The 19,085-nt window shown below is 40.1% G+C and overlaps 1 protein-coding gene across 7 annotated transcripts in view; it reads right to left on the bottom strand.

Annotated features, from left to right (window-relative positions):
* Positions 1-19,085, bottom strand: part of MAP7D2 (MAP7 domain containing 2) — a 93,683-nt gene that overhangs the window by 16,147 nt on the left and 58,451 nt on the right. For 2 of the 7 annotated variants that reach the window (XM_074858667.1, XM_074858666.1), the window contains 6 exons: positions 12,183-12,297; positions 11,159-11,257; positions 9,126-9,236; positions 7,702-7,824; positions 4,687-4,835; positions 3,464-3,591 (listed from right to left, as the gene is read on the bottom strand). In XM_074858667.1, coding sequence (XP_074714768.1) covers positions 3,464-3,591; positions 4,687-4,835; positions 7,702-7,824; positions 9,126-9,236; positions 11,159-11,257; positions 12,183-12,297 — 725 coding nt within the window. Of the gene's footprint in view, positions 1-3,463; positions 3,592-4,686; positions 4,836-7,701; positions 7,825-9,125; positions 9,237-11,158; positions 11,258-12,182; positions 12,298-12,495; positions 12,709-19,085 lie in introns of those variants that run through there. The other 5 variants (XM_074858671.1, XM_074858672.1, XM_074858669.1 and 2 more) reach the window with 5 other exon arrangements.

Below are 19,085 nucleotides of genomic sequence, written 5' to 3'. Positions count from 1 at the left end.
ACTGACATCCTGGACTTCCAAAGGGCTGACTTTGTCTTGTTTAGGCACCTGCTTGACAGGATCCCTTGGGAGATGGTCCTGAAGGGTATAGGGGTCCACGAAGGCTGGGCGCTCTTTAAGAAGGAAGTGTTTATGGCTCAGGAGCAGGCAGTCCCCAGGTGCTCTAAGAGGAGCAGGCGGCAGAGAAGACCACCCTGGCTGAACAGGGAGCTTTGGCTGCAACACAAGGAGAAAAGGAGAGTTTACAGCCTTTGGAGGAAGGGGCTAGCCACTCACAGTGATTACAAAGATGCTGTGAGGCTATGCAGGGCAGAAATCAGGAGGTCCAAAGCCCACCTGGAAATTAATCTGGCTTCAGCAATCAAAGATAACAAGAAATGTTTCTATAAGCATGTCAATAGCAAAATAAAGACCAGGGAGAGTCTCCATCCCCTGCTAGATGCTGAAGGAAACTTGGTAGCAAGTGATGAGGGGAAGGCTGAGGTACTTAATGCCTTCTTTGCCTCAGTCTTTAATAACAAGACTAGTTGTACTGAGGGAATCCAGCCCCCTCAGCCAGATGATAGAGACTGGGAGAACGACCCCCCTCTGCAATCCAGGAGAGAGTCAGTGACCTGCTACATCACATAGACACACATAAGTCTATGGGACCGGATGGGATGCACCTGAGGGTGCTGAAGGAGCTGGCTGGGGTGCTCGCCAAGCCGCTTTCCATCATTTACCAACAGTCCTGGCTGACCGGGGAGGTCCCGACAGATTGGAAACTGGCCAATGTGACGCCCATCTATAAGAAGGGTCGGAAGGATGATCCGGGAAATTACAGGCCTGTCAGCTTGACGTCGGTAACCGGGAAGCTGATGGAGCAGCTCATCCAGAGTACCATCTTACAACACATGCAGGACAACCAGGGGATCAGGCCCAGTCAGCATGGGTTTATGAAAGGCAGGTCCTGCTTGACAAACCTGATCTCCTTCTACGACAGGGTGACCTGCTTATTGGATGAGGGAAAGGCTGTGGATGTAGTTTACCTTGACTTCAGTAAGGCCTTTGACACCGTTTCCCACAGCATTCTCCTGGCAAAACTGGCTGCTCGAGGCTTAGATGATCGCACGCTTTGCTGGGTAAAAAACTGGCTGGATGGCCGGGCCCAAAGAGTGGTGGTGAATGGAGTTAAATCCGGTTGGAGGCCGGTCACGAGTGGTGTCCCCCAGGGCTCGGTTTTGGGGCCACTCCTGTTTAACATCTTTATTGATGATCTAGACGAGGGGATCGAGTGCACCCTCAATAAGTTTGCAGACGACACCAAGCTGGGTGGGAGTGTTGATCTGCTCGAGGGTAGGGAGGCTCTGCAGAGGGATCTGGACAGGCTGGAGCGATGGGCTAAGGCCAACTGTATGAGGTTCACTAAGGCCAAATGCCGGGTGCTGCACTTGGGCCACAACAACCGCCAGCAGCGCTACAGGCTTGGGGAGGAGTGGCTGGAGAGCTGCCAGTCAGAGAGGGACCTGGGGGTGTTGATTGACAGCCGGATGAACAGGAGCCAGCAGTGTGCCCAGGTGGCCAAGAAGGCCAATGGCATCCTGGCCTGCATCAGCAATAGCGTGGCCAGCAGGGAAGTGATCTTACCCCTCTACTCGGCACTGGTGAGGCCGCACCTCGATGACTGTGTTCAGTTTTGGGCCCCTCACTACAAAAAGGACATTGAATTACTCGAGCGTGTCCAGAGAAGGGCAACAAAGCTGGTGAAGGGTCTGGAGCACATGTCGTACGAGGAGCAGCTGAGGGAACTGGGGTTGTTTAGTCTGGAGAAGAGGAGGCTGAGGGGAGACCTCATCACCCTCTACAACTACCCGAAAGGAGGTTGCAGAGAGCTGGGGATGAGCCTCTTTAACCAAGTAACAAGAGATAGGACAAGAGGGAATGGCCTCAAGTTGCGCCAGGAAAGGTTTAGACTAGATGTCAGGAAGTTATTAGGCAGTGGAATGGATTGCCCAGGGAGGTGGTGGAGTCCCCATCCCTGGAGGTGTTTAAGAGTAGGGTTGACATAGCGCTGAGAGATATGGTGTAGATGGGAACTGGCAGTGTTAGGTTAATGGTTGGACTAGATGATCTTCAAGGTCCTTTCCAACCTAGTTGATTCTGTGATTCTGTGAACAGGGAATATCAGTACTTACAGATATTTTTATAGGTCAAACTTTCCTCTATACATTTTGGAGTGCCACTAGACAATGAGCTGCTCAAAACTGTAATGAAAAAAGCTGATTGTCATTAACATTTCATATAATCCAATTCTTCACAAGATTTATGTAGTTCAGAATTTAGTGACATTATATATATAGTATTGAAAGTTTGAGAATTTTTAGCCCTATAATATGAACCAGAATTGCAAGTTCCCAGTTGCATGCAAGGGGATGTCTAAAACAGAAAGAACGCCTAGACTCGGATGGCTTCCTGTATTTTGTCTAACACCAGATTCACACACAAAATCATGATCTGTTAAAGGGCTCTGCACTCAGAGCTGAAACAGAAAAAGAACACCAGCTAGTTTTTGAAGTGGAAGAAATTTGTCAGAAAGGGGATCATCAAGACCACTTCAGAATATGGCCAACTTCAGATTAAATAAATAAAATCAGACAAAAGGAGATAATTTTAAAGACAGAAGCAGGACCCATGAACAGGGTCTGGGGGGGGTGGGATGGGGAAATCAGACAACTACTGTAGACCATGACTGCTTTAGCATACTTCTGCATTTGAGCTAGACTTAATATCCTGTTCTAAGAAAGCCGAAGATACATTTGGTTAGACTTGTGAGTTGAGAGCTGTGGTACAGGGACTATGGTTTTGAGTGTCTGCAAGAGACAACTAAGAAAAGCGCCTCAGTTGCTAGTAAACCCAGATATGCTATAGGTCCACAACTCTGCATGAAAAAAAACAAAACAAACAAAAAGCAACAAACCCACAGAGGTCTGCAAATAAGCAAAGATTAAAACCAAAGGTTTAGATGACGCACAGTTAAGTATATTTGTGGAACCAGATGGTCATGCCAGTAATAGGAAGTGCATATTTTAAATGCTGGAATTTCTAGTTTAGTATTTATGTTCTGTGCATTTCTTCACATTAGGCAGAGTTTCTTCACAACCAAATAAAACAAAAGCATGTTTAAAAATAAATGTTAAATAAAATTTCACATGAATTATGAAATGCACTGTGATAATTTCAGAAGACTGAGAAAAGGCAGAGAAGTGTGTCTAGTGAGCAGTAATGCAATGCTATGTATATTATATCTGTTCATCTACACCTCTCTCTCCTCCTCCTCTCTCTCCATCTGCATATGTGTGCAAGTATAACTAAAATTAACCAGATTTTATAGAACACTTCAAAGGAAGTTCCTCAAGAATCTATGTCTCCTTTATAGGTAAGAAGAAGCTCACAGCATATTAGACCACTAACAAGAAAGGCGTACTTAGGTGTTGCAGGTGATGCAGATCTTCTGGACATAGCAGCAGGAGAATCAGACCTTCTTAGAGGAGATCCCATACCCGATGATGAACCAGGTGTTGCGGGTCGCTTCTCCTTCTTTATCTTCTCAGTCTAGAAGCACAATTCATTTTAGTTTCCATAATTAGGACCAATACATCAAAAATATATTTGATTGTTTTATTAATGAGATGTCATATAGACAGATTTGTGTAACATACACATAAGATGAAAGTTCTTCAAACACCAGCTCATAGCTGAAGTGCAACAGTTTTTCATTTTACATAGCCATAATATCCCCATGACCCCCATGTCTTGCATGGACATAGTATACAAGTTGCAGATAAGTAACACCACATCAGAGCATCTGCAAGAGTTCTTGGGAGGGGTAGCAGCACTGGGCGGAGTTTTCAAAATCATCTATATGTTCCTGACACACCTCTTAGACACAATCAGTAGTGCAACCAGGCATCTCACAGAAATGTTGCTGGATGTAACACTGTGAATCACACCTAAGACAGATACTACACAAATCTTTAGCTCCCAGCTTTGGTCCTCTCACTTGAATCTAATTTAGATGGCATGAATCACCCTACTATTAACTATTACAAGACACAGGACCTTATGTGAATTTTACAGCCCTAGCATAGATTCTTTTGTAAACACGCCTTACATTGTGTAGACTCATTAAGGTGAATGACTTGTTTGCTTTTCTGGAAACTACAGTGGATCAATAATGCATCTTTTAAGCAAACAACATAAAAAATGTCCACAGAAAGGGTTAAGCAATTGCTATAAAACAGAGGCACTGTCAACACACTTGGCAAGTTTCCAAAGTATGTGAAGCTTGCTAATTAACCAGTAAGACTGGATAGTCATACTCAGCAGAGAGATCCTATTTGTCATCCCACTTCCCAGAAGCTGTAGGCAAGTCCAGAAACATACACTTCAGTGCCAGAAATCTCAGTTCCCTGAAAATAAAGGTGTTGCTGTTCCAAATACCAGCACTCAACATTGATTCCCAGGAGGAGGAAGATATTAAAATGCTGCTAAACAGGAGCACAAAAGCAACAAATGCATGCAAGGCTTACTTACTTACTGCTTATAACAGGGGTAGCAGTTTATTTTTATGAATGTAAAGGGAAAGACAACAATCAGAAGCCGCAACAGTTTACCCAGAAGACAAATCAAAAACCATTGCAAACCCACCTGAGTACCTTCAGCTGCAGCCGCCCCTTTCATGGCATCAGAAGTGGAAGGTGAAGTTGCCTTCTTTCTGTCAGTGCTTCGGGTGGGGGAAGGCTTGTAAGGAGATTTAAGAGGACTAGCTGGTGCTACACGAGGACAGATATGGAATACTAAAGAGTTATAGTACAATAGCAAGAGCAAAGGGGAGCACAGAGAGGAAGTAAAGGAAAGGAGAAAACAGCATACTTTTATATGTTGTTCAAAGGTAGTTTTTAAGGTTTTTTCGAAAGATCACATAACACATTCAACATGGTCCTATATTGACCAAAAATGCCTCAAGTAACATTTTATAGGACTTTTCTTTTTTAAATTATCTCTAAAATATCACTCTCTTACTCATACACCTTTTGAATCACCTGACTATGACTGTGATTCTTTTTTCTTCTGGAAAGTCCAGCTTCCTTTGAATATGATAAAAAGAATAATCAAACAATTCTAGTTGAGTGACTTTTGAACAAATACTGCAAAACGGGAAAGGTGACAGAAGAGTAGGGCAATTTTTTTTAAAAGCCTGAACATGGCAAAGACTCCTAAATATCTTAATTGCTTTTCAAAATATTACTTAATTAAAAAAAACCAAACCTAAACTAAATGCTGCTGTAGGTACTTCAGTTATTGTTATTTGTGGTAGACATCAGTCTTAGTGCGACACATGCATTACTGCTTACAGGGCAACTTTTTCTGGGTATTTTTTCTTTATTTGCAATATAATCAGGGTGTTTTTTTAAATGGGATATTTTACTCCTGGTTTTGCTCACATTGCCTTCTAAGATGAAACTTTCACATACGTATAGAACAATCAACAGAGTATATGCTTTATTAATAAGACAGACACTAATTGTAACCATGCGACAGTGTGTTTTCAATCTTACTCAACTGAAGTAAAGAACGATACTGACTTTAGAAAAGCAGTAATTATGTTCAAATGTCAAGGAATTCACATTTCCAGTATTTTTTTTATTGGGGGAAATCCTATAAGACTTCTTAAGAAGCCTTCCTGTATGCTTTTACGTTTAACTGGACCTGTGTATTCTTTGACTTACTTTCCAGCAAGTTGGCAGAAGTTCACTGAATATTAAGAACAATGTTCAGACACTTAAATGTTGCTTAAATATTTTTACTTCAACTCTAAAAAAACCCCTGTATGTGTCCCATAACAACTGTTTGCCTGAATATCTTGACTCAGAGTGACATTAACAGAGAAAGAGTCTTAAATTGAGACTACTCCTTTTTAAGCTTACAGAAAATGCAGGAGCAGAGTAATTTTGTCACAAACATCATGACATGAGGCACAGTTTGAGCTCCTGAATAGGAAGAGCCCTCTTCCCTGTTCAGAAAGCTACTTCTACAGATGGAAGTACATGACAAATGGGATATCTCCCTCAACTCTCAGAGGCCACTCTTATTGATGCTGTTTGCCACCTGTGCCTGACTGCCTTGAGAGGAAGTGACAAGAGGACACTGATTCACAGAGCTGTTCCCAGAACCAGCACTCCTGTTTCAGCTCAGGAAAAAGCAGTTTGCAGGCCAAATTGTATCCTTGTCAGACATGCCACTGTGATACTTTAAAGATCCTGCAATGAAGAAGGAGGTAACACTGGGAGTTTACAAACAAAACGAGTGGGGAAAGGACAAAGGAAGTCCCTACCGATTTCCTCAATATCAAATACAACAGGGAAACCAACATCTGTAGGTGGCCCCAGCAATTCACCTCAAAATTTTAATATACTGATCTAATTTCAAGACGACTTTTGTTCAGTCTTAGCAGCAGTTGATCCCTGAGCAGTAAGTAAACTGGGAATTTTATCATGGGCCAAGTACTGTATGACAACATTTCTGCTTCCAACAGATGCTGCTTTTAATGTAGAAACAAGGGAAGTAATTTTAGAGTCATTCAGTATCTATGTCCCTATGCACTGCAACAAAGTAATAATGCACAAAGGAAAGCAGGCTTACTTTGCAATTCATTTTTAAATAGCTTTGTACAAAAAGCAAAGATGCAGGACCTGAGCATATTTCAACTATGGTGTATAAAAATACTCATCATGAAGATGATCAGTCTTTTACTCTCTAACTAGTTTTATCCTGAAAAAATGGTTCCTTTTGCAGACAGGCATTTGGGTGTGGGGTTTGCAGTGGGGTTTTTTTGTTTTTAATAAAAGTAAAAACAGCTGTTAAAACTTTTGTCCTTGTTTCAGCAAATACTATGACCAGGTATAGCTTTATAAGCAGAAACTACTCTGGAAGTCAGGCACTTGCCTAAGTATTAGCCAGACTAGAAACATTAGTTTGATAGATGTTTGCAAAGTAAGGGCTTTATTAGACTGCCATTTAGCAGATAGGAACAGTAACTATCATCCCTAATTTTTAGTTTCTTAAAGATCAATAATTTCTGGAACTAACACCTTCTTATCAAGTGTCTGTTTTTTCCTTTAAGTATCACTTTACATGCATATATACACACATACACATATATATAAAAATACACATACAGTCACACAGTTAAAGGCAAAAAGTAATTTAACAGCACAGAACTGGAACCCTGGTAAAAATAATTAAGGCTGAAATGGTGCACTGGGATTTTTGTTCTACATACTATTTGGGTATGAAAGAGGAGGACATTAATATATCAAATAAAGCCTCTTGAGAGGTGTCACACACTGGTCTAAAACACTGTTTCTTAAATGAATGTATTCAGTTTTCCATTGGCTTAGGTTTTAGTGATTTTGTTAATTAAATTTTTTTACTTTTTTTTAAACTATATTCTTTTTAAAAAGATGTTCAGAACAAGACAGACAAGATGATATGCTATTTCAAGCTTTTAAATAAACCGCTATCATGAACAACTTAGTTCATTGCTGATTTTGTACTATCATGTAAATTGTCATTTGGTTCATAGTACTCCATTTCTCTCAGCAACAACTCAAATGCAACAAAAACATACCTTACTGGTTTCAAAGTAATTCACATTTTTACCTGGATTATTGTACTGCTCAGAAAGCATTAATGTACTTCTGCTTCTGGCTAAAGATGACTGTGTGGGAGTCAGCAGTCGAGAAACAATAAAGTTTTCCATTGGACTAAGATGCATGCGGTGAGCTGAAGGATGGGAGCAAATAAAATAAAATTTAACATGCAAAGAAACAAAACAATGTTACATTTAAATGACTGAAAGAAAATGATGAAATGATTAAATAAAAAAACCTGAAGTGTTTGAGATTTAAAATATTTAAAGATAATTTTCATTCCCTCTGAAAAAAGGTTTATAGTTTCTCCATTTTAAATTATTTTCCCACCTGTACAATAAATATTGTAAGGTTAAGACCATGTTGCATTTTGTTCTTACACAGAGGCATGTTCCATTATGTAAAATGGTTGCTTTCATGACTCAGCATGAAAAAGGTTTGCCTTCTTCCTCAGTAGGAAAGATGAAACATTTGGTACAACAGCACAGCTATTTACTAGTGTGCCAACCATACCAGGACTGCATTTAAAAATTTGCAGTCTCACTGCATTATGTAAGTTTTATTTACACAATATGCCTGCATTCCTTCATACTCCATAAATATAAGTGTCAACTATATCACACATACTTATAGATGTTCCTATTACACACGCATATATATATAGCCATCTATCATAATAACCTCTAGGCTATTAATGAGTTTTCATTAAGCAATTCAGAAATGAAAGTAAATTCACCTTCTCTTTTCATTCTAGAAACAACCCTTCATTGTCACTTATTTCAGTCAATATATTTTTTTCCTCATTAGAGTTTAAAAAAGGGGGAGGGAAGGAAAAAAAGACACACAAACCAAAAAAAAAAAAATCCAAAGAGTTCACAGAGGGATAAACCCTTCAGTCCTCTCTGTAGGTTTAGTAACCACTAATCCCTCAATATGATCATCTTTTGTTGAGCCTCACATGGATCAGAGTTTCAAATCAAATTAAAGGGCTCTACAACTCTGGTCACTAGATTGAAGCCTTCCAAAAGGCTCATCAGACGTACTTCTGCCCATGGTACATCCCATGTCTGTTGACCAGCCACATGTTTGGTTTGCTTGTTTTTCATTATTTCACTAGAAGATCACAATCTGTACAGTTATAGGAAATTATTGCACTCTCGGCATTTACTTACAACCCTGTTTACTGGAGTATCAAAAATTGAAAAAGAATCAGTAAAAAAGACCCCACAGCTTTTGTTGCTGGACTGGGATCTCCAATATGGCAGCAGAGTCTTGGGACAGGCTGCAGAACTATTTTATTGTATTAACTTGCAACCCCTCAAATGTTTGAGTTCTTCTGAATAATAGACACAAGCAAGTTAGAGCCATATGGACAAGAAGTGCTTTAAGCAGAAGGAGAGTTCATGCTGGTAGGAGACCAGCATATTCACTTGCCTCTGTCGGGGGAATGTGTTATTGCCGCTGTGGAGGAGGAGAGGCGCTTACTGATTGGCGATTCCATTTGCTTTGGCAGATTCATTGTAGAAGCTGAAAGTTTGTCACATGCTGCAGAGAGACGCATTGAAGATATTTGTATTCACATCACAGTGTTGATCAACTCCCAAAATTAACCTCACATTTGCACTCATGGCCCTAGCCACTGATCACAGCACTGAATAAGGAATGAGATAAGCTCCTTCTGACTGCTGGAGGACCATAATTTTATAAAATATGCTCTGGGATGCAACTTCTCTGCTTGTGAATTTAACATTCCAGTTTTACAACAGCCTATCTTTTATACTGCCACAGGCAAATAATTATGTATCATGTCTCAGCGAGTGAAGCCATTCTGATACAAGATACTCAATATTCTGCACAAGCAGAAAGTTACCTGAAGAAAATGAACTGCACACATGACAGCTCTGAACTCCTCATCTCCATTCACTCTCCCCTCTACTTTCAGTCTAGAAGAGCTGGGGTAGACCTCAGGTATTATTCTAATACGAACATGAAATAATCAACATTTGTGCATTCGCATGATGAGAACTCACTGTTTTAATGACTGATCTGGCGCCACACATTTGGCTTTATCTTTTTGTGCTTGAGAACGTTAAAAAAAAGGCAGCTTTTTGGTACTGCCCCAAGTGCTTTCATTTTCCCTTTGAAATACTCTTTGACAAGGTCTGTTTGAGCACAATACCTATCTCCTACCTTACCATTTATTCAACTGAATGACAGAAAAATGTTATTCAAGTATTACTACAGTGTACTAGTACATGATGATCACTGCATGATGCTCAGAAGCTGAAAGCATAGATACTTTGTCCCTTAAATTTGAATTTTATTTCTTTCAAAAACAAAAACATTATCAACTAGAGACCTGTGTGTGGCTCTAATTCTGCAGCCCCTAAGTTACTGCATTCCCTATTACATCCATCAAAACATTGCCTCAGTGCAGACCACAAGATTTGCCTTCATCTACTACAGTAAGGCATACAATTCTCTGTTTGCTGTTTTAAAAAAGCAGGTATAATGCTGGTATGCTGCAAAACATCAGTTGCACATCCAAATCTCTTTGTACATGAGCAACAATTAGTACAAAAATTTGAGTCTGTTGCACAGAAATAATAGTTCAGTGAGATTGTGGTCAGAAAAACATTTACTGTGCGTTCTGCAGGAGTAATATCCAAGCCCAGCTCCTCTGGGGGGAGAGAGGGAACCTAGTTCTTAAAAAGCACTTGTGTTATGTTTTCAAAATGCCAAGTACATTTGCAACCAAATTAGAAATCCTATATGCAATCCATTCTTAATTCTGGAAGACTCATCTACTTTACAGTCTTTTTATGAGAATAATAATTTAAAAAAAAAATAAAAGGATAACTGAACAATATAAAAGAAAACCAAACCACAATTGCCTAAACAAAGTCAACTAGAGTTGGTTACGGACACCAGCTTGGCCAAAATCCACTTTGGGGGGCTCAAAACATAGCATGACTGTTTATACCAAATTTACTTGTTCTTAAAATATTTTAGAAAAAGGCCCCTGAGATGGAAAAAGAGGACTGTTTCAATGAAACATGGTCTCCATAACACATTTTCTCTTACTGTGCAACTGAAATTTTTTTCAACAGCACCTGCGCATGTCCATTACAACTGTCAAATATATGCGTAATTATATTTACAAACACACACAGAGCACCCGCAGAATTAACAAAGATGAGAATCTGAGCAGCAGAAGTCTACAGTTAGTGACAAAACCATGAAATGCCTCTACTGTGCTGAAATGCGAGGCATGCACTGTTCCACCATGGCAAAATTAAAAGGAAATTAAAAAGACATTTGGTCCACATCGCTAAGGGTAATGCCGTAGAGTACCAGACTGAAATAATAAGAAAACAGTGGTTAGGAAGGACGAGATCAGTGGATGGATTACAGTGATTAGAACAGTTATAAACGAGACACGATGGTACTGTGATTCTCTGAAATACCATTGAAGGAATCAGCAGGAGCAGTAGAGGTCACAGGGTCTGGAGGAAGGGTGTTGGCAGCTAAACCTAGAACAGGGGGTGGGGTATTTTCTGATTCACCTACACAGCAGAGAAATCAGAGCAAAAAAAGGTGAAAGAAATTACTGAATAAGTTGGGGGAGCTGGAATTAAGCATAAACTGCATCACAGAGACAAACTGGTTTCTTTCTCGAAGTATAAAAGACTTCTTTTATTATCATATATATTTAATTTCCTGGCTTTTTTGACGGCATACCACAAAAACTATGATGTGAAACAGAGTTTGCCTTTTTAGAGTTAAGTATATTTGCACACTGTTTAAAAGAGAGTAACGGTCATATTTCATCATCACCCAAACATGGGTATTTTTTCCATAACATCAGTTTATTCAAACCTCACAAATTTAAATAAATTATATGACTTAAAACAGAAAACATGCATCTTTTTGAAATATAAAAGCAGTACATGACTGATTATGTAATAAAAAGAATTTGTTCTGAAGCCAAATCAAAAAAAGCAGCAACTAAAAGTATGTGGGGGGGAAAAACCAAACTATTTTAAACTGCATATGCTGCATAGTCATCTAGAAATTCCCACCAGGTTTTTAGAAGTACCAAACAAAAACAGATCATCTTTTGCAAGGCTTAGACAGCACTCAGTCCTTTGGCGAATATTAAATTCGCTGTGTGCATGGGAAGACAATGCGGGGGAAGAAGATAAGGGAAAGAGAGCATAAATTTTAATTTTAGCATGTAGCATCCTCCAAACAAGATTTTGGTTACTCTATTAAAATTATCCGCATTCCTAAAGTTAGGAGTGACCTTTCTCCCCAGAAGGTATTAGAGAGAGAAAGCCTGGCAAGCAATTACAAAGCATTTATTCACGCCCCAAGGCAGTAGCCCCTACAGTACCACCCTAACTACAAAATGCATCATCCTTACTATCTCCACAACCTCATGCATTTTGCACTTGAAGATCTGCAATGCAGGCAGCCTGTTTCACTTACCATCTCTCCCTCCTGAGCCTGCAGCCAGCGCTCCTCCCCACGACCATCGCTTCTGCTTCTGTTCCAGCTGCTGGCTGCGTTCAAGGGATCGACGCATCATGGCTTCTAAACGTTCCTGGTTATATTAGTAGAAAACCAGATACCAAATCTGAATCAGTTCTTCAGGAGCTTTTTTTTTTTTTTTCTTTTCCTCCTCCTGAAACCATGCTAAAAATACACAGTTCCCCTGTTGCTCCATGCAAGATGATTACAGGAGCTTGTCCGCAGTAAAAGAAAAGGGACTGAATAAAGAAGGTATCAGCATGCTACCTACCTCCAGATATGTGTATCCTTTGTCTGCAAGCCACTGAGGTCACTACAGAGGCCTAAGTAAATAACACAGGTTGCATCACTGCTTAGCATCTGCTCCTGCTGGTGAGGCTGCTGCTGTGCTCTGGACTTAATTTGTATAAGAATAATGCTCGACAAGCATTAACTCCTTCTTGTCTATGCAGACCTCAGGATTTTTTTTCCATCCCTTTCTGAGCACAGCTAAATTGCTGCAATGCCAGTGGCTCCTCCTAGCCACGCAGATAAATGATCACTTCAAACCCAAAGTAGGTTACTTTGCAGGATGCCCGATTTATTTATTTATTTTTACAAAAACTCCCTCCCTTTCCTCCACTATGTTCTTCCACTACAGTCTAGGCATTTAAGAGCTTCTGATTATTTTTTCCCCTGTGTATTTTTTTTAGCATATGCCCAGATCATGCTGTTCTGAGATTTATTTTATTTCCCTCCACCCCCGTGTTCTTCTCCATGGCTTGATGTGTTAGGATTTTCAGATGTGAAGAACAAGAAGGAGGTTTCTTTCCCTCCCCAAATCCTGCGCTGCCTTTAACTCACAGCTAGGTATGGTCACTTTATTCCCTCTCCAACATCTTCTAACTCTCATTCAAAGACCTCCACTCAGTTTTGTTCCCACCTCCTCCCTCTACTAGTTTCTCGGTGGTTTACTGTTGTGGCGATGATCTCTGCACATTTTCTTCTCCTCCTTTCAAGCACATAAAACCTGGTTCTTCCCCACCCACGTTCCATCACCTACCCCCCTCTTCCTTTCCTCCTCCCAGTACCTCATTCACATCTGGCAACCTCTTCACCCTCATATTTCAGCAGCCCAAGCCCTACATGTGAAGGATGAGTCTACTCTTGCTGCCCCCAACTCCTGCCCCAATGGTTTTTAGCCCTTTGATCTTATCGGTAATTTTGGTCCTATTACTTACTAACTTTGCTATGTTCTTCCAGTCTAGTATAAAACTCCTACTCTATTCACTTCAAACTCTTGATCTTGCAGGTTTCTACAATTACATCACATCCCATTCAATTTCTACCAATCCCCTGCTCTGTCTCCAGTATCTTTTGGTAGCTCAGATCAGCTGTGAAAAACTTCTGCATCTCCTGGTCAGATTACTTTCACTGATTCATGACTTCGGTCTAGGTTTCCTATTCCCCTTCCCTGAGATACTTTACCACAAAATTTCAGTCTTTGTTCAAGCGTGTCACCTTCAGTCTCTGCACTGATGTTGAGCCTGCTGTCTCTGATGGACCTCCTTCAGCAGATCAGACCCTAATATCAGGCACCTCCTGTAACTACCATGCCTGGAACTTTTATGCACATACCTGTAAATTTTGTGCTACCTTCCTGGGGCTCTGTCTGTGGTCACTGGCTTTCTACAACGCCAGATGCCCTCTCATCATTTTCTGGCAATATACTTTTGTCTCTTCCACATCTTTGAAGAATCTCTTCTACTACCATGACTTCCAGTAATTTATTTCTGGCCTCATTTTTTCCATCTCATCCAGCCTTGCTAACACTTATGCATCAATTTCAACAGGAAGCCACTACCTTTTGTCTTTAAGCTCTGAATTTTATTACAAATCACTTGTACCATAAAGAATCCCATTATATTACCCTCTATACAGAGAGTGAAAAAAGGTAATTCTTGCACACCCTTTCTATCATTCTCAGCTCTCCAGTCCCTGTTACCTTTCAGCCAGGTGACCCACCCTGCTGTTACAATTCCTACTGCCATCTCCAGGAAGACTATCTTTTGGTTATGTGTTTTGAGCTCTCACTTAAATTTCATCTCCATTCTATGTCTTTAGCTCATGGTCTATCAGGTGACATCATGCAAAGACCACTGAAAGCAGGCAGCTGCTTCCCCACCCTCCCTCCTCCTCATTTTCCTCCGTCTAGTCAGTGCCATCAGTGTCCAGGCAGGCATGCAAATGCTCTGTCTCTCCTCCTCCTTTTTCTCCCTACAAAGAAAACTGCAGGAAGTACCACAAAGCACAGCCTACTCTACAACAGCACAGAAAAAACTCAGTTTTGAACACCCTATCACTTTTTGTTTGTAGTTTGGGCATGAAAAGAAAACAGTCTTCCAATCTCTGGAATCCAAAGTCATTCCCCTCTGATTTAGTTTGATACAGTCTTTCTCCTCTTGCTACTTGATGATGCAATTTTCATGTTTAAAATCTGTGTGTGTGGTGGCTTTGATTTCAAATTCACACTTTTTGCTTTTAACTTCCCACCTCCCAACATTAATTCTGTTTCAGTCCCTTTTCTGTACTTTTTCCAAACCTCACCTCCTATTTCATCACCAGTTCTTCTCTGCAGCCTGCTTCTTTTCATTACCTTCTTCTACTATACATCTTGCCCCAATATACCTTTCTACCCACACTCTTTACAAAGGAAAATCACCTTCCCATTTCTTTCTCATTAAAGCATACACTTCTACAGAATCTTTCTTTCTTTCCATATCTAATGAATGTTGTTATACATTAATCAAAAAAGATAAGATGAAAGCAGTCAAGTTTCAATTATCTGGGTGATTTAAGTTTGGTGGTTTTTTTAATGTGGCTTGAAGCAAGGACCAGCAATATTCTGTATTTGCAAACTACAGAATACACTTATACCACCTACTATGAAAGCACTGTTTTAAGAATAAAATGCATGATGAAAGAGATAAAAGAAATTAAATTATTTTTCATAACGTATTTGAAAGCCCATGCTACCTACAATCTGAGGTTGAAATCTTCAATTACATGATGTGGAGAGGATCATTCATTCTCATTTGCAAAGAGCTTTTCATTAAAGCACTACAGAACATAACTATTAAACCTCATGAAAGCCTGCAGATACAGTTTAGATAAAGAACAACATGAAGGCCATTTTTCACAAAGAAAGGATAGTTATTTAAAAAACATTCTAAGTTAGCACAAAACTAAAAAGCCAAGAAAACAGTAAGACACATGGAAGCATAGCATAAACAACTCATAATAATTTGGTCTGTGATGAAAACTGAACAAGACAAAACATTCCTTCATCAGCGAACAATGTGCAAACCCCTTCCTGTCTATGTTACAGATGAAGTACCTTCTTAAAAACATAGCAAACTATCCACGTGATCCTCATTTGGGAAATCTAACAGCCATAGGTAGAGGAAATCATCTCTGCACTAAAGATAAAGTGAGCTTCCACAAAAAACTATAATGTACAAGCTTTGCATGTAGGTTAAATTAAGAATCAGTAAAACCATAAGAAGAAAGACATCTACTGCTTGTATCGAAAATATACATGTTACTTTCCAAAATCCACAGTTATTCATCCAGGTTTTCCTCAGACTAAGCAACAGAACAAATGTTTGCACTGTCTGAATTAGAAACAAAAAACAAACCCCCAAAACCAAAGAAACTATACCAACATAAGAATACAAATAATTTGACTGAAGTACTTTCCTTTTCCCTATGTAAAACATGACACAGACATGAAAACAAGAAAAAAAAAATTTGTTTTACAAGTATTATGACTGAAAATGATTCATGCAAACAATTTAAAACAATCTACCTTATACCTACAATACAAACATCTAGAAGAGTCCAAAAAGCCTCCTCCTCTTTACTTCTTATATTCATCATCACTGTCTGTAAGTAGCTTACTGTTTCCTGATATTATCAGTTGCCTTTATCATCTTTTTTACCTTTGAGTGGCTCTTCTACATAGCAACAAGAGCTCTGTTATTTTCTATTTAAAGAAAGCATTAAAAGGCAATACAGTATTTTAAAATTTAACTACCCTTCTGAATCGAATTAATTTCTACTCTCAAGCAATTACCATTAGAGGTGCATACTAAGGGTGTGTGCATCAAAGAACAACATAGGACAAATGAAGGCTCTGCACTGAGGTACATGGAAAGCTGCAGCAGCAAGCAATGGTGGGAGGGGAGCAGAGGACGGTCAGTGTTGTAATAAGGACTAAACTCTTCTCATGTCCACCACACAGCAAATTGAAAGACTGCTTCCACAGCAATCTCAAACAGTTTGCAGCAAAATTTTTGTATTACTCATGCAACTGAATTCCACTCAGCATATGAATTGCCAAAATATGTTTGGAAAGCAGTTATTATTCCCATACAATATAATTCAAAATGTAATTAGCTTTGAATTATAATATAGTAAGTAATTAGCAATATAACATCTTGAGAGTTTTTCACTCTCTTGTGTTTAAGTGCATACTTTTTACAAATGTAACAAATACTGCGTGTGCACCAAACCAATCTTTCAAATGCTGCAGGATATTCTTTTCCATTTAGCAGTTGTTACATCAATTTTTCAAGTCTGAGTGCTGGATTAGATTTGATATTGTCTAGCAGCACCAGTTCATTTAGAAGTTAGTATATTGGTATGATCACTACTAATTTTAACAATTTCCTTTTAAAAAAAATCTGATGGTTTTATCAAAAATGTATCTTTGACTAGACAGATGTTATTGCTCTTATTTGCACTAATATCCTTGACATGGCCTGTACAAGTGATGCTCATATTGTCCTACAGAATACAGGAACAGAAGAACACAGCTTCTACAGAGACTTCCCAATACCCTGTGTACAGCTAGACATTTATTTGCAAGGTATTTCCAAGTCACATGGAAGTTAAAGATAGGGAAAGGGAAAAAATATTTTAAGGGAACGAGGACTAGTTTTGCTTTTACCCAGTCCTAAAGCCACTGGCTACTTACTGTTAAAAGCAACTCTTTAATAGCTTCTGTTGAACACCACCACGCTTCTTTCCTTAAGGCTCAGGGACTGCTTTTACTAAAGGAAGTAGGCAGCTTTAAAAGTAATATGGATGGAAGGGCAGTGCTACTGAAGACCTCTACAGATAAGAAAGGTGCAATCAATGCAGACAGGATGTTTTTCAGACACATTTATTCAGTTTCTGTATGAGGAACTGGACACAATTCTACTGCGCTCTGCAACAAGACCCAGCTGCCCCAGAGGAGAACTCTGCCAAACATCTCCATTCCCATCAACACAGACTTTAAAACTATCATCTCTTATCTGGCACTTTAGAGGGGGAAAAAGTAAGCAAAATAAATCAAACTTTAGCCACCTCCTCTTTGAGAAGTCCTTTGCATGCAAACAGCCAAACAGAGCAGGCTCCGATACAGGAAGCCAACAATCCCCACAGTTTAAGAGCCATTCATGTCTCAAACTCTTACAGATGCAACAACGGTATTTTCTAGGGAGACTTACATAACCTGTTCCTATCACAAATATGCACTGCCTTCTGCTGTGTTAAAAAGCAAGGAAAAAACACTTAAGGAAGATCTAAAGAACAACCAATAAGGCAGAGAGCAAGGAAGAAAATCTTTCTATTTGGTACTTCAGACACCTGATGAGCAGGTAAAATGGGTGCTCCAGTCCCCAACTCAATGTAAACCAGTGTTAAAAGGAGAAATACTGAGGACATGCTACAGTATACTGGCTCACTGGCCAGGGTACTCCCCCTACCCCAAACACAGGTGTGGGAAATACAGGTTCAAAGCTTTTCCAGTAAAAGAGGCCTCAAATGTCCAGAATGACTCATGAGCAGTGAGTAACTTGCAGCTCCCTGGGCACTGCAATTTCATCACCATCCTTATTCAGACCTCCACTGCTACTACAGATACAGGGTTTGAGGGGCTCATCAGAAGAGCTGGGGTGGGAATGGGATTTGGCAAATTCTTTAGTAGAATTCAAGTGGAATTTGAGAAATAAGGGAATGGCAAGTTATCATGAAGGGAAGCCAGGAGGTGGTGGTATCTCCTTTTCCCAATTTCCTTCTTCCCTCATCCTCCCCTGTTCTACAGATTATTCCCCTATGTACCCTCCCCTCCTTCACAGGCTCCTGGATTTTTCTTCCTACCAGGTCTAATCCATTCCCAAACAAGCATCCTCTCCTGTCCTCCTGCCCAAATAGTCTTTCCTCAGGTTCCTCAACCTGGTGGGGAGAAGAAAAGGAAAGTGAAAGGAGGCAGGCCTGGACCTGTCTTGGTTCTAAAAGATTTGGGCCAGTTTAAGCTTGAAGTACCACCTCAGTGAGCAGAGCCAAGAGTGGTATTCATATTATGACCAAACATATGGAGGCAGCAAGCTTTTCTGTCGCCACTAGAAAAGTCTCCCATCATACGTACAGGGTGTTGGGGAGCTCTAACAGCCTTGCTGATGCTTGGGAGAAACATCACTGTGTGCTCACTCTCTTCTTACATCCATCTCTGGGCAACAGCAGGAGGCCATTACAGGAAACAGGGTCCTCACTGAACAGATCCTTGGGTCTGACCTGGCACAGCCTCTCCTATGTCCAACAACCCTACTCTGATTTCTCCAGCACAAGCAAACCACACAGGCAGGGAATGTAGGCAGTTGCTCACTCTCCCCACACCTCTCCCGCTCCGGTACAAATTTTGAGGACAGGGTTTTAGAAGTTTTTGTACTTACTGCTTTCCCCTACATCCCCCATGAAAGGGATCAATTTTGCTTAGCTACAAAAGGTTATGACAGCGGGAAATACCAGGAAAGGAGCATGTCAGGTCAATGACAT

This window comes from Strix uralensis, chromosome 2 (genome assembly GCF_047716275.1).
Source record: "Strix uralensis isolate ZFMK-TIS-50842 chromosome 2, bStrUra1, whole genome shotgun sequence".
NCBI classification, from domain to species: domain Eukaryota; kingdom Metazoa; phylum Chordata; class Aves; order Strigiformes; family Strigidae; genus Strix; species Strix uralensis.
Note: the sequence above shows the minus strand (reverse complement) of the source record. Positions and strands in the feature narration are given on the sequence as shown.